This window comes from Malania oleifera, chromosome 1 (assembly GCF_029873635.1).
Source record: "Malania oleifera isolate guangnan ecotype guangnan chromosome 1, ASM2987363v1, whole genome shotgun sequence".
Taxonomy (NCBI): Eukaryota; Viridiplantae; Streptophyta; class Magnoliopsida; order Santalales; family Ximeniaceae; genus Malania; species Malania oleifera.
In genome coordinates, this window is record NC_080417.1 from 50,130,543 (window position 1) to 50,153,132 (window position 22,590).

Sequence of the window (22,590 nt, forward strand, 5' to 3'; positions counted from 1 at the left end):
AGTATGGTAAAACAGAATACAGGAAAAAATAAATAAAATAAAAGAAAAGAAAAGTGTGCATGAGCACAGTACATAAGCAAAAGAGAAAGCGCATCAAAAAGATCCCAAACATCTAGCCTATCCTAATTAAAGTCAGGATTAGAATCAAAACTGGCCAAGTAAGGCAAGGCTGCTACTACTCTAGCGGTGTCTCGGTCCCATGCCATTTCCTCCAGAATACAGTGCAAGTTAGGGGTAAGAGGCAAGGGTGGTTTACATAGCTTGAGGATACAAAACAGCACCAGCTGGTCAGAAGTGTCCGCGAGAGGCCCCATGGCAGCATCCAGTGGCATGGTCGGCCTAATCATATGGAACAGCACCAGTTAAGCGGTCATGTCCTCTGTAAGCCCTAGGGTAACATTTGGGGACTACTCTCTAATGGTTAGCACAGTAGAACGCGCAGGAGGCAACTGCACATCCACAAGAGTCGCCCTTGGTGCTCACATCTCCTCCAAAATTCGTTCGTGCTCACTCCAGTCCGCTCAACCCCTGAAAGAAGACTATCCCCTTGGCAAGTCCTAGCCCCTCTGCTGCTTGGTGGTGCATCATGGCTAGTGGCCATGCTTTGAGGTAGCCCGAGGCTCCTTTCGCGGAGGCATTAGCAAGGAAAGACGAAACCCTAAGTGCACAGGGATGGGGCGTCGCACAAGGTGGGGCACAAACACCAACATCCATCAAAAATATTTAGTCATTCAGTGCATTATGGATGGTAATCTAATAAGTATCAATGATTTGATAGCAAAATAATCGGACATTCAAACATAGTTAAAAAAAAATGATACAATTTTAAATAGCTAAGTTTTATTAGTTTAGAAAAATTTTGACAACATTTCGTCTGTAAATAAGACATTTTCCATAGAGATATGCTCCAAACCTGAGTGTTTACCATAAATAGTTCACAATAATCCAACCAGTAATGAATTTTATGAGTGCACAAGAGTTTCATATAATAAGCATTTTCCTCCTTAGAATCACCTATGCACAACTTAGTCGTAAACCATCACCCAATTCATCCACATGCATGATTCATTTAAAATCACATTCAAGCATCTGATTCCAACAATAATAAATAACGATAAGCAGTAAAAGACATTTACCATCCTAAGTATCATCATGAAGTTATATTGTTTAACATGCATCTCCATCTTCAACCATCATGTTCTTATTACACTATCCATGGATTTTTTATCTTTTCAGTAGAGGACGATTTTTAGCTATGAATTAGAGATTCTAGTGCAGGCAAACCAAGATAAGAAAACATTAGGATAATGTAAAAGAATATGATCAAATTCTGACACAAAAGATAATATGTGTCTCTAATGGTGCAAAATAAACAAAAATCTATACAAGTTTCAATGAACATTAAAATTAAATTTCATGTCTCATAAAACTTCTCCACTTTATTTACTTCTATTACAAACTCAAGAAAAGAGCACATGAAGAATACTTGCTACATGGCACATACGGCTAACCTATACTTGTAGTAATCTAAATACGCAATAAGCACTGCCTCACAAGCATGTAATAAATAAATGTCAATACACTCAAATTCACTCCTAGCACATGGATTGAACTAGGGGTGAGCAAACGGTCGGTTCGGTCAAATTCAGGTAATTAACCGAATTAACTGAAAAATTTGGTTAAATAAAAGCATTAACCAAACCGACCGAATTGGTCGCGGAAACCGAACTGGATCCGACCGAATTACCCAAACGGGTAATTCAGTTAACCATTTTAGCCGATTTTATTTAAAATTGATTATTATACAAAAGTGGAAGAAGAAGAAGAGGAGGAGGAGGAGGAACCGAGGACTCGAGGAGGAGGAGAAGAGGAAGACTTACTGAGTTACTGGGGTCCGGCCGTCCGGGTTTGCATGGCGAGCTAGTGGCTGAGAGTCTGAGACGCTGAGGACCGAGACGAGAGGCTGGACTCTGGAGTTTGGAGAGCCGAGCTGCCGAAGACTCGAAGACGACGAAGAGGCCAGAGGGGATTTGCCAACTCCGACTCTCCGAGAGGTGGTCCGATGAGTCGATGACTCCAATGGAGAGGCAGGAGAGCTGCGGCTTGCGGGCGTGCGCCGTGCGGGGCAGATCGGCACTCGGTAGAGCACAGAGAAACTGAGGAAGTGAGAAGCCGTAAGTCCCTACTCCCCAACTCTAATCCCCAATCTGTGAGTTTGTGGACACTGGACCGTGAGTGTGCTTGTGTGAAGTGTGAAGTGAATGAAGGCACGAAGCCTTTTTTTTCCCCCAGGCCCAGGCCCCAAGCCCCAAGCGGCCAAGCCAGAGTTGCCCGAGCCCGACAGCCCCGACTGCCCTATTATAAATTATATTAAAAATATAAAGTATTAGTAATTCGGTTAATCGGTTAACCGATATTTTTTTAACCGTTAACCGAACTGAAACCGGTTAACCAAAAATTTGTAGATTTTTAACCGAACCGACCGAACCGGATTTTTTACCTGAACCGAACCGACCAATTTCGGCCGGTTAATCCGGTTAATTCGATTTTTACTGAATTATGCTCACCCCTAGATTGAACACAAAGGGCATTACCTCACTCATATATAACTAAACAAATGGAAACTACGCTTAAATTCACTCCAAACACATGGACAAATCCACCCCATGCCATTTTATACTAGTATTAAATCTTTTAACCATTTTTTCGATCTTCCAATCCTTTTACTCATATAAATTTCTTTTGGGGTGTAAGTTTCTTTAGGGGTATTAGTTATTTTTTAATCACAAGAAAGGCAAAACGCAACAATATCTATACAGAACCGTGCATTCAAAAGCAATAATTAGACGTAAGCACATGCGCCATGTTAACATCATATTATAGTACAAGTATGAAGAAATGCACAAAATAAAAAACATAAAAGTTGGAAACCTACTTCCATAAAATAAAAAACTTGTATGTTATATTGTTAGCAGCCTTGAAGGATTTTGTCACCCCACCCATAAAATAGAGCATATGCATAAGCTAAGCGAGTTGGTTAGAAAATAACATTAACATACTATAATTTGTGTGTGTGAGCTCTTTCACGACGTCTCAACTCTGACCAACTAGTATTTTGGAAACACTACAACCCACGGGGCCACGGGTATTTACAATAATTTCAACTACTGTGATAACATCTAGTCCATAAAGCTTCATGTGCACCTTTATTAGTAATTAGAAACTAAGAATGTGTCAAATTTTGGGGTCTTTTTGCCTTACAAACCCTAGAAATAAATCCAACACAGTTGAAAAAGCTATTGCAGCTACCATTCATATTCATTAAATCTCCAATTAAACTGCCAACAAAAAACATAATATTAGGAATGCAGCTGCCATTCATATTCAGTCTCTCCACTCCCATTTCTAAAAATTTGTTTTCAAATTCTATTAAAAAAACAAATGCAAAGCCTCAGCTCTGCGACATTCAAGCATCAAACAGTAACCAAATTGTGCCAAAAAATCGTAGCGATCTAGAAAAAATATCTAAGATTAGAAATTGCGATTAAAAATCTAGATTACGAACATCTCACCTACGACTCAAAGCAAATGAGACTCAAACTAACTTTCTTGCTGATGGAAAGAAATCGGGCAAAAAAGTAGAAAGCAACAACAAAATTTGATATAAAAAATACGAATATATTATTTATGAATTCAGATTTCAGACATCGCCCACAAGTGGGGCAAATAAGAAAAAAGAAATGAGAAATGTGATCAACCGCGTAAGAACAACGAAGGAGAGGGTTTTTTGAGGACTCGAGTCAGTGTGACGTAACGGCGAGTCAGCGAGAGGAGAATGATGGAGTTGCTAAGGTTTGAAGAACCCTAAAGTTTCAACCACAATCACAAGGGCCTGCGAGTCGGCCTGGGGCTATGAGTCAGTGAGAGGAGAACGACGAGGTCGTGGCAAGAGGGTGTCACTGGGGAGTGAAGGAGGGAAAGGAGGAGGATATTGGAGGGAAAGAAGGGAGATTGGGGAAAGGAGGGAAGATCGAGTGTCGTGGGCAGTGAAGGAGGGAAAGGAGAGAGGATTGGAGGGAAAGGAGACAGATTGGGGGAACGTGCACTGGTTTTTCATTGGGAAACTATTAGTGACAAATGCTCAAAATTGTGATCTGACCCTCCTTATCATTTTGGACTGCTCTAGATTACCTGGTGTAGTCAAATTTGGCAAAAAGTGAGCCAAAAAGTCAAAAATGACAAGACTTCTACTTCAATTTGCATGTTTGATGGCGAAATTATTGGGGACACTATTCTACCATTTTAGATTGCCTTAAATCACCTGGTGTAGTTAGAATTGGAAAGAAAAAACCAAAAAGCTAGGAATGATAGGTTTTGCCTTGATTTTTGTGCACAAGGTCAAAATTACTATCGAATGTGTTCTTACCATTTCGAACTGTTCTAAGTGACCCGGTGCAGTCCCATTTGGCAGAAAGGGACCAAAAAGTCTAAAATAATAGGGGCTTTACTTTGGTTTGCGTGCACAAGGTCAAAGTCACCATCGAACCCTACCTTACTATTTCAGACTGTCCCGAAACATTCGGGATAGTAAAAATGACAAGTACAAATGGAAAAGGACAAAAAAGAAAAGGAAAAGCAATAAAAAGAATAAAAAATTTTACGAAAATCAATTTTGAATCGCGATCGGTAATCCTAACAAAATGGGTGTCAACACATATCATGCAAAAACAGGAATTATTATTATTACTTTGTTTTGGGGGAGGGGAAGGGACTGCGGCAATATTAATTATGACTTCTATTATCGAATAAGCAAAGGTTGAATTATATAGGATCATTTAATTCTGTATATAGCAAACGTGCATGATGCATGAAACGCAGAATCATTTTCTATGTTTTGTTTGCGCCAAGCCATCAGCCTTCAAAAGTAGTTGACTCCAAGTTCCAACAGCTTACTGCAAGGTTCCCTCGACAACACATGGGGCCTCACCACATGGGATGATATATCAAAGGGCCTCCCCTTCCTTTATTAAATACTTGCTGGATATATATATATATATATAGTTGTTTAAAAAAAAAAAAGAATCCAGCTTCAAACTTAGAACCATCCTTTAGCCAAACCAAACAATTAATTAGAATTTTCTTGTGTCATGTGTCATGCTACAATTAATGGAATAATTGTGGGTTTTAGATAATGAATTGGCTTCACATTAAAAGGAACTTTCCTTTTTTTTAGGATTAAGCCCAAATATAATAAACACATATATAGGCACACATGTATATATATATATATATTTTTTTATTATATAGGAACTCTAACCACTAACAAGACCTTCGAACCCTCTGGTGCGGCAGCAAACTTAAGGATCAGCGTCCTTCCCTTAGGTCTCCCTGATCAGGTAAAATCTAAAATGCGGACACGGCTTCCATGCATCAGCTGGACATTCGATCAACCCGACCCCCAAGACACATCTTCATTACCATCCACGGTCTCCGATGGCTCACAAAGAATTCTCACCATCCACGGTCTCCGCTGGCTCACAGAGTAAATTCTCACCATCCACAGATACCACTGGTTCCGTGAGTGTATCTATCTGAAATTGAACCCCCGATACTCCTTCCTACGTGCTGATATAGACATTGCATTTGAAGTCTCTTAGGTGACATCTCCATGGTCAAAGTTGAAGATATTTTTGTTAGAGGTTTTGAATTTGAATCTCTTAATTAGGAGGAGTCGAGGGAAATATGAGATGGAAGAAGGGTTATCTCCTAGCATTTAACTCAACCCAATATAGACTTCCAATTGACCAAAAAAAAAAAATAGGCATTGCATTTGAAAACACAAATTTGAGATTGACCAAATTAGAATTAACTTTAAGGTAAAAGACACTCACTTTCCTTGAAATTTGACAAAAAAAATAGCAACCTTTCTTGAAAGGTTTCAAATATGCCACGGATTTTCTCTAAAGTTCAAAAATGTTACAAATCTCTCTCGAGATTTGCCAAAAATGCACACATTCCTTTAAAATATTTATATTTTTGTAAAATACAATGGAAGGTGTGTGCCTGTTTTGACAAACTTTAGAAGAGATCTAAGAAATTCTTGAAATCTTAAGAAAAATATTTAAAATTTTAATAAAGATCATTATTTTTTTTACCAAATTTATATATGCTTTATGCTAACTAATTCAAAATATAATTTCAATTTTATATTTCAAATATAATTAAAGTTTTGATGGCTTTAATAGTTACCATTGACTTTTCAAATTTAGCAGTTTGATTTGTCTTTTAAAAAGATATCCCTTTTTTTTTTAAATACTTAATTACTTCTACCTAGTTAAGTCAAGGAAATTGATTCATCAATTAAAATACGTGCGGAATAAATCCAGAGACGTCAATTGCAAATTTAAACTGCCGCTGCCACTTTACATTTACTAGCCCAGACTTCATTTATAAATAGCCAAAGCCATTCCCGTGCGTGTGCGTAAATGTGAAGAGAGAGAGAGAGAGAGAGAGAGAGAGAGTCCTTACTTTTTGCCTTTATGCATTCCAATTCCCAGCTTTACAGGGATGATCATCATGTACATATATATGAAGAATATCCTCAAAAATATGCAGAAAACAACGCACCCATACTCTTCTTCTTCTTCTTCATTAACCAATATTGTTAGTGTTGCATTTTGTGCTTTGGTGTTTCTGTGTGTTCATATTAATGATTACAGTGTAGCAGCTGCTGCCGCTGTATCTGGGAGTGGTAGTAGTAGTAGTAATAGCAACATCAGTAGCAGAAGTCATGAAGAAGGTAATATTGGGTACTACAACTCAGCATCAAGATCAGTAGAGGAGCATGAAAGCGTTCCAGCAATGATAGTGTTCGGGGATTCCATAGTGGATCCAGGGAACAACAACAATCTCAAGACTCTCATAAAGTGCAACTTCCCTCCATATGGCCGCGATTTCATGGGTGGCCTCCCCACCGGCCGCTTCAGCAATGGCAAGGTCCCCTCCGACCTCTTGGGTACGTAACCCCCTCTATTTCTTTTTCCCTCTTCTTCTTCTTCTTCTTCCCCTCTACCCAACACTTATTGGTATCTTAAATTCGATTATTACCTTTTAGTAAATAAAATATTCAAGTACATTGTTCATAAATGGTTTAATTATCTCTCTTAACCCTTTTATTTTGTTTTCATTAGTTGGTCATGTTATGACCGGAGGAGTCCATGGATAGGCTTGATACACATGAGTGAACACCAATTTAATCCAAAAACTCAAGCTTATTGGGTGTTGGGTCCATCCATATATATAAGCATCTATCATCCACTTTAATTTTTCAATGTGGGACAAACTCACAAGTGGAATTTTCAATAATCTCTCTCTTGTGAGTTCCAATTGCTTCCCTTTGAACGAAAATCGTCTCCCTTCTAGGTGTAAGCTCAATTCTCCAATAATTGCTTAAGTGGATCTTACCACTAGCGTCTTACGTGCCTCAGATTGCATTCCACATGCCTCCAAACCAATATTACCCCCCACGTCTTGATCCTATTCGGATTCATCTACAGCCTAGATGATCCTTATTGGCCTCAGTCACACACTTGGTCCTCCAACTGTTAGCACGTTAGGAGAATTAGCTTTCCGTCTCAACTTTTACGATGTCACTCACCCAGAGTTACGAATCGTCGGCTCTAATACCACTTGTTAGGATCGGAGGAGTCCATGAGTGAGCTTGATACACATGGATGAACACCAATTTGACCCAAAAGCTCAAGCTTATTGGGTCTTGGATTCATCCATGTATATAAGCACTCATCATCCACTTTAATTTTCTAGTGTGGGACAAGCTCATAAGTGGAATTCTCAACGGGTCTATGTTCAAGGAGTACTAGCTTGTACGAGGTTCAAAAAAAATAAGGAAGTGATTAAATTAAACAAAATCATCTACCCTCATTTCCCCACTTGCCTGCTACCTTAATTAATTAAGGATTGTCACGGAATATAAAAATAATTAATGATATGTAACTTCCAGCTCAATCGTTCGGCGTAAAAGAGTTTTTGCCGGCGTATCTTGATCCAAATTTACAAGTTGAAGACCTCATTACCGGCGTAAGCTTCGCCTCCGGCGGTGCAGGTTTCGATCCCCTCACAGCCAGAATAGTGGTACGTACATATTTATGTCACCTAAAAACTATTATTCATTCATTCATTTGCCGAGTTGGAGTTCATTTATTTTTTTAGTCCCCATCAGTCCCCTCTCTGTACTCTTTCTTTTAAACTAGGACAATTCAAATTCAAGCTTGCAATTCATGCTTTCATATACAACTTTTTAAGTTAAATATGATATTTCTATATGATTATATATATATATATATATATATATATATATTAATGTTGGTCCAGTCTCACATCGAATTTGCAGTTCCAAAACTCCTCTTAACTCTCTCTCCTTAACACTTAGGTTTTGAGGATGAGTTCTCTAACATGGTATTAGAGTTAGGCCTTGAGCTACTTAGCTCCTCCGTGGGCTAGACTTTTCGTCACCTCATTTTTCCCATGGACTCGAGGGAGAGTATTAATATTAGTCCAGTCCCACATCATTTCTGTGAAAGTTACAAAGCCAGTATAAAATTTTCTAATTCTCTTTCCTTAACACCTAGATTTTAAGGATGAGTTTTCTAACAAAATATATAATAACTTCTTGTTTTAAATTTTTGGTGGTGGGTGTAAGGGCAGTCGGTGCTGTCCTTGTCGGATCAGCTGGAGTTGTTCAAGGAATACATGGAGAAGCTGAAGGCCGCAGTGGGGGAGGAGAGAACAGAGACTATAATATCGAAGAGCATATACATAGTGTGTGCAGGGAGCGATGACATTGCGAACACATACTACTCCACGCCGTACAGGAGCCAGTATGACCTCCCCTCCTACACTGATTTAATGCTCAACTCTGCTTTGAGTTTCGTCCAGGTATACACTAACTCCCACTGCTACATACTAATTTTTGTTTATAATGACTTTCTTGTTCCGGCGATCAAAAATCATGAAGACGAAAATCAAAAGTTCAAACTGAAAATTAAAACCTAAAGCCTAGTTACTTGTTTGATTATTATTTTCAAAGCTCTACCAATATTTTAACTCATAATCATTCGCTCGAATCAAATAGCAACTAAAATAATTCAAAGAATATAAATTAGAAAATCAAAACTATAGCAAATTAAAAACCCGTTTTAACCCATAATCATTTTTGTTTTTGAATCAAATAGCAACTAGAATAATTGAAAGAATACAAATTGGAAAATTCTATAATAAAAATGAAAATTAATTATATTTTTTAAAATTACTTTTTTTCTATTCAAAGAATAATCTTATTGTACATGGCAATAAATAATAGTAAAAATTGTTTTTATAAATATTCTTATGATTTTATATTTTTTTCAAAACTTTATAATTCACATGGTCATTTTATTTTTATTTTAATCAATAATTAGTTGCCAATTTTTGGAAGATTTTCTACACTACTGTAAAAGCAAAAGAAATTTTTTTCACAACAAAGAATCTGATTTTCAGTTTTTGTAGCAACATAAATAAACTAATTGTTATCAAACGCCTACAAGACCCCAAATCTTGGTGTCAATATTATTACAGTCACCAACTTGCTAGATACAAAGACTGTGTCTAAGATTAATTAGTATTTAGTGGCAATAACCAAGGTCTTAAATTTCGATTTCGACTCAAATTTCGAAGTTCCAAAAGTACGGAAATTTTGACGAAAATTTTGATTTCGATTTGAAAAAATAATGAAAATTAGTAATAAAACATGGAATTCTTTGTGAAACTTTAGAAATGGTTAACAAACATAATAATATAAGTTTTAGGACTAATATATTACAAAACTAATACATTTATGTTTTGTAGGAAGTGGAAAACCTGTAAAATAATATGTTTATCAAACATATTTGTAAGATAATGTGCATTAAACATATTCAGTTAATACAAATGAAATTCATAAATCATTTAAATATTATTTAGTACACAAATAATGATAGTTTAGACATGAATGGTTAAATAAAATATTACTGTAAGTTTATTTTTTCATATAATTTCAAAAGCACTTGCAATAATCTTTGTTTCGATAAAATAAATTAAGACAGAAATTTCACTTCACTCCTAAATTTCTCATTTGAATTCTGACGAATTTCATCATATAGTTAAAATTTCGACAAGTTTCGTTAAAATTTCAAGATTTTGATAAATTTCGAATGATTCGTTGAGATTTCGACGGAAATTATGCAAGGCGGAAATCGACGGCCATTTTGATTTTGATGGTGACGGAAATCAAAAATTTTGACAGAAAATTTCGACAATTTTGTGGAAATTTAAGACCATGGCTACAACTACCACACTGTACAAACACACTTTCATTACAATTGAAAATGATAAAAATAATATTTTTTAAATAATTTTTATTACCTTTTCAAAATTTTAGAAATTGTATAGATCTTTTTAATTTAATTATATTTTGAATTTTAGTTAAGTATATTTGTATGGAGTGAATTATTTAATCCACAAGAATCAATTTTAAATATTAAAATACTGTAACAACCACTCTCACAAGTACTATAAATTTTAAAATTTTGCTTCTAACTTTTACAAAAATCAACAATAAAAATAAAAATAATAATTAGGTGAACAAATTTATTTTCATAACCTATTTGATAGTTTGGTAATATAGAAAATCAAAATGCAATTTCCATTCAAACCAACAATTAAAGGAGTGGTCCTCTATAACCCAACCCTAGATCATTTAGTTCCGCACTCAAAATTTAAACTCAAATTTGGTAACTTAATTTGACAAACAAATTTGAACAAGTCATTATCAAACTGAGCATGCATTGAGTAACTTGCGGATGATGTAACTTATTTGCAGTTCAAAGTAAGTGTTTTTTGCATAGAACTCTTCTTTGGTTTAAGGTTGGAAAACAACTCTGCAAACAAAAGGAGAAAAAAGAATCTAACTTTCTAATATTTTTTTCAAAAAAAAAAAGAAAAATTATTAGTTTAGGCTACCTAATTATGCCATATTTGAAACAATTAATCAAATTCGTAATATTGAATTAAAAATTATGGATTTAAGTCAAAATTTTCTTTAAAATGTGGCATGGTCTGACTCTGTTTATTTAATTAATGAATCAACTAAACTTGAGCTCGATTTTGAAGTTAGTTATTAAATGAGCCATTTGTTATCAAACAAGACAAGCCTAAATATGTTAAAACTTGTCTCAACTCGTGCCTCATTCTCACGCAGTTTACCACTAATTACAGATGTTTCCCTAAAATTCTAAAAGTTACTTTTAAAACTTCTCAAGCTACTCTTTTGAATACCCAAAAAAAAAAAAACAACTACTTCATTAGCAAATAACTGCTAACTTTAACAAATTTGGTCATATGCATGAGAAAGATGTAATGAATACATTTTTTTGGAGTAAAATTATAGCCAAGTAAAAAAGTGGCGACCAGTGAGCTTCTTAACCTAAGCTATGAAATAGAAGATAATGCATCTCTCTCTTAAAATGAATTCTAATATATGAGTATAATTTTGATTAACCATTGCAGAATAAACTTCATTTGTGGTGGTGCAGGAGTTGTATGGAATGGGGGGGAGGAGGATAGGGGTGTTTAGTGCGCCGCCAATAGGGTGCGTGCCATCGCAGAGAACGACAGCGGGAGGCATAGGGAGAGAGTGCGTGGAGAACCGCAACCAAGCGGCCCTCCTCTTCAACTCCAAACTCTCCTCTCAGTTGTCTGCCCTCGCTTCCACGCTTTCCCCCGAAACCCGCCTCGTTTACCTGGACGTCTACTCCCCGCTGTTTGCCATCATCCAAAATCCTTCTCTCAACGGTAAATTTATGATCTCATTATTATTCCATTTCATTCCCACCTAATACTCTCTGCACGTCTCATCAATCTTCTTCTTCGTTTACCAAGTACATGCATTTCAAGTCTTTGATTTGAATTTGAATGCTTAGGGCGGGGGAGGAAAAGGTAAAGCCTCGGAGTTGATTGTGTGGCTTTGGGTGAAACTCTGCATACAATTTTCATATGAACTCCAACCAAATGCAATTATGAGCTCTGAACTCTAACATTGTATTTGGGAGTTTGAATTCTGATTTAGACTAAAAGACGCTGCAAATTGTATGGAGTTGGAGTTCCATCCACATTCGCAAGTGGTCCCCATTCAAAGCCCAAAATTCATTCTCATAAAGTGAAAAAATATATATTGAAATATTTAGCATTTTCTATGAAAGTATAAATATGTACAAATTCAAATTTAAGGTCCAGAAAAGTAGAAGATTCTACTGACCCAGTGGGGAATTATCAGGATTTAAAGTGGCGAGCAAAGGGTGTTGTGGGACAGGAACCATAGAGGTAACATTGCTATGTACCCGCTACAGCCTGGGAACATGCACAGATGTGTCCGACTACATCTTCTGGGACAGCTACCACCCAACTGAAGCTGCTTACAGGACCCTCGTTCGACTGGTCTACCAGAAGTATGCTGCCAAATTCTTCTGACCCACACCCTTTCCCTTTCCCTTTCCCTTTCCCTTTCCCCTCCATTGTTATACATCATAAGTCCCCCAATCCCCTATTTTTGTTTGCACTACCCAAAAGATAAAAAATAATCATACCAAAGAAAATCATTCTATTGTTATTCTAGCATCTGAAAATGTTCTCATCTTACGTGACCATCGCGTCTACGTCTAAAATACTCTTCTGTCGTTGTATGTTAAGTTCAAGGCAATAAGATGTTCCACGTGTAATTTTTATACACAAATATTGATCCCTCTCTCATTGCAGACCCTTCCCCTTCCCCTTAAAACAAAATTATTATAATGTTAAAAACACTAGCAGCACGACAAAAAGATATAAATAAATAAATAAAACATAAGTAAAACAAGCAATTTAACGTGCATGTGAATGTGATCTGTAAGCATAGATCAAGCCCAATTTGGGAGCATTGATTGGAAGAAGGCCTGCAGTACAGACCCATGATGGCGTGACTTCAGTATTTTCCAGGACGTAATAACTAAAACATTAATCCTTCAATCTATCTGCATTTTCCCCAAAAAGGGACCAATTCAAATCTACACCTAAAAACATAAAAAAAAAAAAAAAGGAGCTGATGCTTAGAAGTTACACAAATGCAGATCAGAACACGTCCATATTTCAAACATGCTGCTTTTGAAGTAAAAATTGAATAATAATAATAATAAGACAATCAAATGCACTTAAAAAACTAGTGTTCATTATAAAACGCAGCAATTGGCCAACCAGTCCCAAAACAAAGAAAACTATACACAAGTAACCAGCCTATTACATGTTATTCCCATAACCATCGCATATAAATTTTTGACCACTCCAGAAGGCAAATCAGATGCATCAAACAACCAAAACTGCCCAAGAAAAACTACAAACAGCATCCTTCCTTATCTAGAGATGACTATCTTTAGGGACGCTAAAACTATACAGACAAAACCAGAGCAAACCACAAAAAAATTACAGAAGTTTATTCTGAGCAACAGCCTGGCATAACTCATCCTCGTAGAACAAAACCCGACTTGATGCCAAAACGGACGGCACCATGCATCTTGAAGGAAATGCTGACTCCGGAAAGAGAACAGCAGTAATCTGCCTCATCTCAGCTAGTTTGGTTCGTGGAGGCCGAGGGCCTTGCTTCGGTGCCTTGGGGGTGTGTGGGCTTCGTATACAGATGTTCTTTCCACCTCTTTTTCTGCAGATGGCCAATTAAATTTTGGCAAGTGTAGTTCAAGCAACACAAGCATTAAAACAATAGAGGGATGCACTCTGAATTTGATCCTACCTTATGAACGGCCAGTGTTCTGTTGGGAGTGGAGTCATTGTGCTCAACATCTCCTGTCTAGAGCGATCAGGGGTTGTGTAATTAAAGTGGAACTGCCTAGCAAGCAAAACCTGCATTCAATAGTAGACACTATTATCCATCTTCAACCCAATATAAAATTTCATTTGACATGACACAGAGAGAGAGAGAGAGAGAGAAAGAGAGAGACTTACAGCCTTTCTAATCCTTTCAGAAACGTGAAAAACTGCTCGCAGTTGGTCATGATGCAAGTGGCATAAAATTTTGACCTCAAATTTCAAAAAGTAAACAAAAATCAATACCTTCAGGAAAAAAATAATAAATAAAATAAACTAAATAAGAAATGTGTGTACTTGTGTGTGTGCTTACAATTAGCTATCCACAAAGAAAAAATGCAGTAATGGTTTAATTCAAGGTTTTTGGCTACTGCAATATGGATGTCCTTCATTAAACTATATAGCAAATGGCCTCATTCTTGGCTACTTGTGTGTGTGCTTACAATTAGCTATCCACAAACAAAAAATGCAGTAATGGTTTAATTCAAGGTTTTTGGATACTGCAATATGGATGTCCTTCATTAAACTATATAGCAAATGACCTCATTCTTGGCCTACCCTAAATGACAAACTTGAGTTGGATCCAATGAAGTTCCTCATTCCTTTCCATGCTCTAAGCATATCTACAAGTCTTTCTAATTGAAATTCCAAGAAACCAGGCCTAGTTAATGGAGAAGAACAAGAATAACAAGCTCAAACAACAGAAACAGTGGCGTGATGAGAAAATAGAATACCTTCCATATAGGAGTAAATATATATTAGGAACACAAAATTTATCAAATTAAAACAAACAAGCCTCCAACCTGCTAACAGCAAAAAGGAACTTATAAAGAGAAAAGAGCATAAAAATATCTATACTGTTCTTCAACCCATTCTCAGGACAAGGGAGCAGAGCAGTGACAGAAGGCAAAAGAAAAATAAGGGTTCTTAACTCAAAAAACCACCAAGGATAATTCGTGTGCCCGAGTCTCACACTGAACAGGACTCTACACCTCAAAACTAAATACCCTACCTTTGCTCCTTATTATTATGATTCCTAATATCCTAAAAGTCTGGATGACAATCAAAATAATGCCCCACCCTAAGTACAGGTTTAATGATTTTCCACTCAATCCCGATATTCTGCTTTGACCCATTGGCATCATGATTTTATCCTATATAAGGCGCTTCAAGTAATTGGTGCTTGAACCATCCTTATAAGCCCAAAGTCTTCCCGGTACACGTCTAATGTGAGATCATGACAAGCTTTCTTCTCCAATCTCCGACGCCTTCATTAGTATGGCCTACACCTTTATATAGGATCCACCCACATGACAATACCTTGAAGGAAGCTCTTACAGTTCAGCCTAACTCCAAGGAGGTATTATCCATTTTAGCCCACTAGTCTCACAATTTTACCCTATAAAAGGCCACTCACATAGTTAGAGCACAAACCATCCTTATAAGCTCAAAAATCCTCCTATTACACATCCACTGCAGAATCATGACAACAGGCCACTAACACCTATAAAAATGCCTAAATGATAATAATATATTAGCCTACAATTTTTTGAATTCAGATAACAAGATAATTTATGAGATTTGCAGCATTGAGAAAAGAATATGCACCAATTTTCCCTGAATATAAACAATGATGCCAAATCTACAATCAACAGTAAAAAAAAAAAAATCAAATTAAACAGAAAGGCATTTGAAGAAAAGAAAGCATATAATGACTTGAGAATTGCTTACAGCAAGCTACAGTCCAGGAAAGATCTTACTGGACGCTTCATTCAAGGATACTTTAAGAATTTCTAAGAATGTGACTTGAGAATCCTAGATGCAAACATTTGGTTCATCCTGAGAATTCTATGAGGAGGACATCTACAAATATCCGATCAACCTATTTTCTTGGTAATTTTTGCATCCTGTAGTGAAGACATCTTATTCCAAGGCATGCGATGATCCAAACTAAATGCCTCATTAAGTATTAACACTCACACAAGCACGCGAATACAGATGGCCAGAAACACATACACAGCCATGTGCACACCGAAAGGACAAAAAAAGAATTAAACTTGCATCATTTACTTGATAAGGAAATCAAAAACGGAGATTATAAAATTGAATACCAGTAAATCCATTGGGAGAGACTCAAGTCTAGACTCAGAGTCAGAGTCATCAGGCTGGGGAGTCTTCGGAGTTCTCACCAAATTATTCTGCTTCCGCAAATCTACAGGTGATAACATCAAAGGGGTTTTCTCAAAATCCTTAGTTTGAAGCGAAACATCATCATTGGCAATCTTAATCGCATCGAGAACAGCCACTCTTTTCTTCCCAAGATCAGTACAAGATTTAGCAGCTGAAGCCTTATTATACCGAAGTTGAGCAAGAGCACCAGGCCTCAAATACTTGTTGCTGGAGCTCCGTAATCGCCTCTTCTGTTTGGGAGTCTTCGACCCCCTATCTTTTGGAGAAACTTTTCCCATAATATTTTCCTCCTCTTTTTCCCTTTTACCAAAATTTTGTGCTCAACTAAGTCTCTTTCCCGTAATAGATCTTCAATTTTTCAACTAAAAAATAACTTAAGCAATCCTCAGTGAACCTAAAACATTTCAATTCAAGGAAACCATCAAAATGCTTTAATATAACAAGAAATGCTCCAGGTTTCCCACAAATTGATTAAGCACAAACAAGCATATAATGTGAACTTGCATCTACAAATGCAAAAAATAACAATACAGCTGATAAAAGAATAAGAAATGTTTCAGGTTTGTACAAATTAATTAAGCATAATGCAGGTCTTTCCGAGAAACTTTTCCCATATTATTTCCACCTGCTTTTATTCCTTTTTGCCAAATTTTAAATCCGTCTGCCTCTCTTTCCCGAAATAAATCTTTAATTTCTCAACTAAAAATAACTTAAGCAATCATCAATTGAAAATGAAAACATTCATGTTCAAGGTAACTGTCAAAATTCTTTGAAATACCGATAAAGCTGATAGGAAAACAAGAAATGCTTCAGATTTCATCAGAATAAATTACGAATAAACGAGAACATAATATGAGCTTGCATCTACAAATGCGAAAAATAATGATAAAGTTGATAAAAGAATAAAAAACGCTTTTCCTGTTTCCTATGAACTAATTAAGGATAACCGAGTGTAGAATCTCAACTTACATGATTAACGATCTCCGCAGCCATTTCAATCAACTTCCCTTTAGGAATCACGAAGAAGAAACCATCAGAAATCGTTTCTTAACTCCATCACAAGCGCGAAACCCTAAATGTCCGAACAGGAAACATGTAAAAATATCAAAAAAAATCTCCACGAAATCAAAATAATCGTGCAGAAAACCGAAAGGGAGCATATATATAAATAATTGAAAACAGAATAGTCAAAGAATAAATCAAGATCAGCGCGAGAAAACGCATAAGTACGAACCTCATCGCAGAGCTTTCCCTCGCGATTTACAGAGCCAACACACGAAGGAAAAAAAAAAACAAAAGCTTAAAAAAAAAAAAAAAAAATAGAGAAAGTCCAGAGAGAGAGAGAGAGAGAGAGAGAGGAGGGAGAAATGGGACCTTCTAGGGTTTGGTGGGTATTTGAATTTCACGCAAATGCCCGCCTAATTTATCAGCAGCAGAACACAAACCGATGGGTACGCAATAGGAAATGAAGCTGGTGCGCACGTGGCGCGGCCCCATTGATGGAGCATTAATGGCAGAGGAGAGGGGGCCACGCGGAATCCTATGTCCGTGACGTTGATGGCCACCATCGGACGGCACAGATTGCGGGGATGACATGTAGGCCCCGGTTTGGAATTAGATTTGTTCCCATATCTGTAATTTTTTACTTTTTAAATACCTGACCATTCGAGAGGGAAATCCGGTTTTTTTGTGACCAAACTGCCCTCAATGCTTCCTTAATCGAACCCTTCCGCGGTAAATCTGGCGGCCACCCGTCCCCGTCCTTCAGGAAGATTGAGGGCATTTTAGCCATTTTACGTTTGGGGCGAGCCTGGGAAATTAATCCTCGGTCAGCAGCTTCGCATGAAGGAGCTCGGTCTATGAAAGTACATATTAAGCCCTTTCACGAGTTATTAATTACGCGTGGCCGCTGCTCTTCTTAATTTCAACCTACGGGGGCATAGTTGTCCATCAAATTTAATTTAGGTCTGTCCATATTTATATAAATACCTAATATTTGAAGTTGTCAGTTGACTTCATCAAAAATATTTTATGCAGTTTTCATAATTCATGAGACTAATTAATGTATTCCGCTTGATATAAATAAATAAATATGCATATATGTATATAAGTTTTATTCTAGTGCAAGGAGATTGGACTTATAAAAATTTTAATTATGTCATCACTCGTGACATTCAATCAATTAATACTTAAATTTAAATTGACATCCTATTTAATGCTATTAAAGTACTTTAATTATCTTTTATATATGATTGCATGAAAGCGGCTAACTATTGTATTGTATTTAATGTCCAAGGTTATTTTGTAACTAACATAAATTGTTATATGCTTTTGACACATCATTCAAATTTTCCTAAATTTAATCCCTTGAAAATTTTTTAAAATTTTTTAAACTTATAATATTGTAGTATTTGGCTGATATAGAGTAGAACATATGTATAGAGAAAGCAAGCTAATACCAGAAGTGGAGCGGAAATGCGGCATTGGCCTTTTGGGCTTGAAATTTATTATTTTATGAGCTGTGATGATTAATGGGTCACAGGTGCGGGGGCGCACCGCGGTATGGTAAAAGGGTATTTAAGAAATTTTTTTAATATCTCTTTTTGACTTTTTGAGTCTGATCACTGTTTTGATGCTAACAAAGCACGTATATCTAATGTATGCATTTAGTGTGTGAACAAGTTTACATATCCGCACGAACATAAGATACCAGAAAAATGAAAGCCAGTAGGGACATAAAGTTCATACACTCCTGACAAATTCCATAAAAAATTAAAAGCAAAAGAAGAAGACATTTTGATGTTATCTATATTGCATTTAATTTTTTATTATTAATTGGTTTATAATAATGCATACATCTGCATGATATGGATTGATTGCTCAAACGACCTTACATTGACCTTGAGAATCTAACCACTCACATAAAACATTTTTCAAAAATTGCCTAAATCACATAAAGGTTTTCAAAATAAATTAAGATAAAAAATTAGGGCTTACAAAAACTTCGATCGACCTTCGGTCGATCGACGATTTCATGGTTTAATCAATTCAGTCAATCGAAGCAATGTGCCCAAAGTCAAACTTTTGATAGGCTTGGTCGACCAACCAAGTTTGAACTGAGTTTCCTCGGTCGACCGTCGCATGAAGTTTTGACTTTCCAATACTCTCGGTCAACCGACCACTATTGTGTTATAACCCAACAGTTGACCGAACCACTGTTCGCCCCAAAGTCAAAATGTTGACCATGTCTTGGTCGACCGAACTATTTTTGAATTAACCTTCCTCGGTCGATCGACTTATACAAATACACTTTTTCCAACTACTTGGTCGACTAAATTTAAGTTCAAAAAGAGTTTGGTCGACCGAATCTATATGAATGGTCAACCGACCTTTGTCTTGTTCGGGCGAACCCACGAAGGGTTCAAAAATGCCCTGAGACGGTCGACCATATCCTTAGTTCAAATTTGCCCTGGTTGACCGAACTTACAAAAGTGGTTGACTGAACCTTGACCTGGGTCGACTAAACCTTAACCTGGGTCAACCGAACCTCTCAAGTTGAAAATTTTTTAAGGGTTAAAACATTATTAATATTTTAATTAAACTTTTTCAAAATACCGAGTGTGTCCCATAATGGTCAAATTTCCTGAAAATTTATAAATACCCCCTCCATAACTCAGATTAGTAACTTTTATTAACTCTAAAATTCTCTCAAAACTTTTGTTAATCAAAGTTTTCCCAAACCAATTTTTATAGTTAAAATCATTCTTTTGAGGCAAATTTTTTTATCCAAACCTCTCCAAATTTCTTCCATGCTTTTACTTCAAAATTATTTTTGAGGAGAATATTTTATTTAGGGCATTTTACTTACACATACTCTCACTTGTTCTTTATGTTCTAGAAATCATTTCCTAAGAATATTGCTTGCATTTCTCCCGATTATTTCTTTGATAAATATTTTTGGGAGAAAATTATTTATAGCACAAATATTTTCTTGAACTTAAAATCTCAAATTCTCCAAATATTTTTATTTGTAAAAATCTTTGTTGGAGAACATATTTATAATATTAACATATATTTTATTTGTGTATTAACAATTTGAAAAACACACTGACTCTACTAAACATATTTAATATCATATTAGAGAGTGCATTGTAGAGCTTAAACATGTACATCTTTACTTGTATTTTCAGTAGCATTATCTTGTATAAAAATGTTTTTGATGTATAGGGTTGGTTCAACCCATAAATTGAACTGGGGAGTCTCAATCCCGTAAGTGAGATCGGTTGGGTTCAACCGGTAAATTGAACTGGGAGTCTCAGCCCCATAAGAGAGACCGGTTGGGTTCAGCTTGGAAATTGAACTGGAGAGTCTCTGCCTCGTAAGGGAGACAAGTTGAGTTCAGCTTTGTAATTGAGTTGGGGTTTACCTTACCCCGTAAGGAAAGGTTGCAATGGCTTCTGCTCAACTCGTTTAAGTGAGCAGGAATAGTGTAGTCCTTGGGTGGTATGCCCAAGGCAGGGACGTAGGTTGGTTTGGCCGAACCTCGATAACAAATATCGTGTGTCACTCTCTCTCTATCTTATTTAAATTCCTACACTTTACTTTTCCACACATGTATGCATATTCATATTTATTATCATAACTATTTGCATACACGTATATAATTTGAATAAAATACTGCAAATGTGTGTGCTCGTTTTCATTGCTTAAATTATTTTACACACACGCTTGCACTTTTAATTGGGATATGATATATGGTGAATCGGCGCATAGTTTAAATTAGCTAAAAAGTTTTGAAACCCAATTCACCCCCCTCTTAGGATCACACTAATTCCAACAATTGGTATCAGAGCGAGGTTGCAATAAGTCTAACCGTTATTTGCATAAAGATTGCAACGACTCGTTTTTTGTGTATCCTTGTTTTGAGGGTCAACTCTTCACAATTCCTCCACAGTTTTCATTGCATAGATTTTACCATTTGAACATTGAAAATGATTTTTGTAAAATCAATTAATGGGAGGATTTGTGAAGTGTTTGGGAAAGGAAATCATATCCCATTGAAAATGATTTTTAAAATGAAATGTTTCCCAAACCTGAAAATGATTTGAATGCATATCATCTTGTGTGCCATGCATACTTTTACTATGCCTTAGTCACTAATGCTTTTACAAGTTTATATGTCACGCCCCGAACTTGCCAAGTGGGGCTCGGGGTGTGATGAGACAATTCACACGCGTCTCTAATACCATTCATGCAGCGAAAAATAATTAAACATGCTCCAAATAAAATATCAGCGTACTATATACAACCCAAAAAAAAAAGTATCCATTTACATATATTACATAACCAGAAATTCTAAAACATATATTGTTCTTTTAACCTCTCAAAACTACCAAAATTCTAAACTTTGCCCCAAAAGCTTTCTAAGCTCGATCACCTAAAGAACCTGAAAAAGATAATAATATGCTGGGGTGAGACACCTCTCAGTAAGGAAGAAGTAAATTATAACAATGTGTGGCAAAAGGGTTTTTAGTAGATACAAAATATATTCATTAATTAATTAACAATAACTGGTAAGGCGCATACATACTGTAGTCATACAAATATAACCAATGTTTATAGTGAAAGTTCCTGAGGATAGGGAAGATTACACGCTCATACATGTACCTTCCCTTTGCTCTAATACCGTTTGTAACCCTACCCTTTAATTTGGGCGCGGTTACAACTGATACTGATCAGGGCACTCACCTTGCTCAGTAAGCCCTCGGGCGGAGAGTTTTACTTTATCATAAATATTCATACAATTAATATCATATACCAATATTCACACACATTCCAATATCCATCACATTCCACATCAATCATCCACGCAGGATTCAGCACATTCCATTTATATCCACACAAGATACTACACACTTCATTCACACCCACACAGGGTCCATGTCTACACATGATTCATAACCACATAGGTTACCATTCCACACACACCACCCTGTTCATAATAAATCGGTAAAACGAACTCCTCAATCCACTGCCAACATTTTACCCCCAATTTATATAAATGACCATATAACAACCTCCTTATGCCATTACCAACGTTATATGGTAATTTATATCAGGTATGATATAGCGACCTCATCATACCACTGCCAACACTATATCACAATTTACATGAACCACAATACACATTATTGACATAGCCAATCATCCAAGCACATCAACACATTCATCATAGTATTCACAACCAACCAGGTAGTGTTCTCAATAAAGCAGTATCCACAAACAAACAATTTTCATAAGCAGACAGTATTCCCAACTGAACAATACTCATAAGCAAACAGTATTCACAACTAGTTAATTATAAAGGTTATTCTCATGCCACACGGTTTTTCCCCAATTATAAATTATATTCAAGACCATCATTTTTCAAATGCCTAAACCGTTTCAACAATCATA

At 36.3% G+C, this 22,590-nt stretch overlaps 2 protein-coding genes across 2 annotated transcripts; one reads left to right on the forward strand and one right to left on the reverse strand.

The window, feature by feature from the left end:
* Nucleotides 1–6,483: 6,483 nt before the first annotated feature.
* LOC131161680 (GDSL esterase/lipase EXL3-like) lies at nt 6,484–12,823 on the forward strand. Its single transcript, XM_058117612.1, has 5 exons — nt 6,484–7,015; nt 8,021–8,151; nt 8,725–8,955; nt 11,628–11,886; nt 12,368–12,823. The coding sequence occupies exons 1-5, from the start codon at nt 6,568–6,570 to the stop codon at nt 12,559–12,561; spliced, it is 1,263 nt and encodes a 420-aa protein (XP_057973595.1). The 5' UTR covers nt 6,484–6,567; the 3' UTR covers nt 12,562–12,823.
* A 405-nt stretch (nt 12,824–13,228) lies between these two features.
* On the reverse strand, nt 13,229–17,614 carry LOC131161689 (F-box protein At4g35930). Its single transcript, XM_058117623.1, has 6 exons — nt 17,369–17,614; nt 17,104–17,206; nt 16,056–16,528; nt 14,083–14,157; nt 13,871–13,980; nt 13,229–13,780 (listed from the first exon to the last, which is right to left on the reverse strand). Exons 3-6 carry the CDS (start codon nt 16,410–16,412, stop codon nt 13,546–13,548), a joined length of 777 nt encoding a protein of 258 aa, XP_057973606.1. The 5' UTR covers nt 16,413–16,528; nt 17,104–17,206; nt 17,369–17,614; the 3' UTR covers nt 13,229–13,545.
* Nucleotides 17,615–22,590: the final 4,976 nt, after the last annotated feature.

Coding starts and splice junctions, on each gene's coding strand:
- LOC131161689 (XM_058117623.1), bottom strand. CDS start 16,412: ATGGGAAAAGTTTCTCCAAAAGATAGGGGGTCGAAGACTCCCAAACAG. Junction 14,158..16,055: donor CTCTCCCAATGGATTTACTG/GTATTCAATTTT, acceptor TTGAAATTTGAG/GTCAAAATTTTATGCCACTT. Junction 13,781..13,870: donor GAACACTGGCCGTTCATAAG/GTAGGATCAAAT, acceptor GGCCATCTGCAG/AAAAAGAGGTGGAAAGAACA.
- LOC131161680 (XM_058117612.1), top strand. CDS start 6,568: ATGATCATCATGTACATATATATGAAGAATATCCTCAAAAATATGCAG. Junction 8,152..8,724: donor CCCTCACAGCCAGAATAGTG/GTACGTACATAT, acceptor GTGTAAGGGCAG/TCGGTGCTGTCCTTGTCGGA. Junction 8,956..11,627: donor CTGCTTTGAGTTTCGTCCAG/GTATACACTAAC, acceptor GTGGTGGTGCAG/GAGTTGTATGGAATGGGGGG.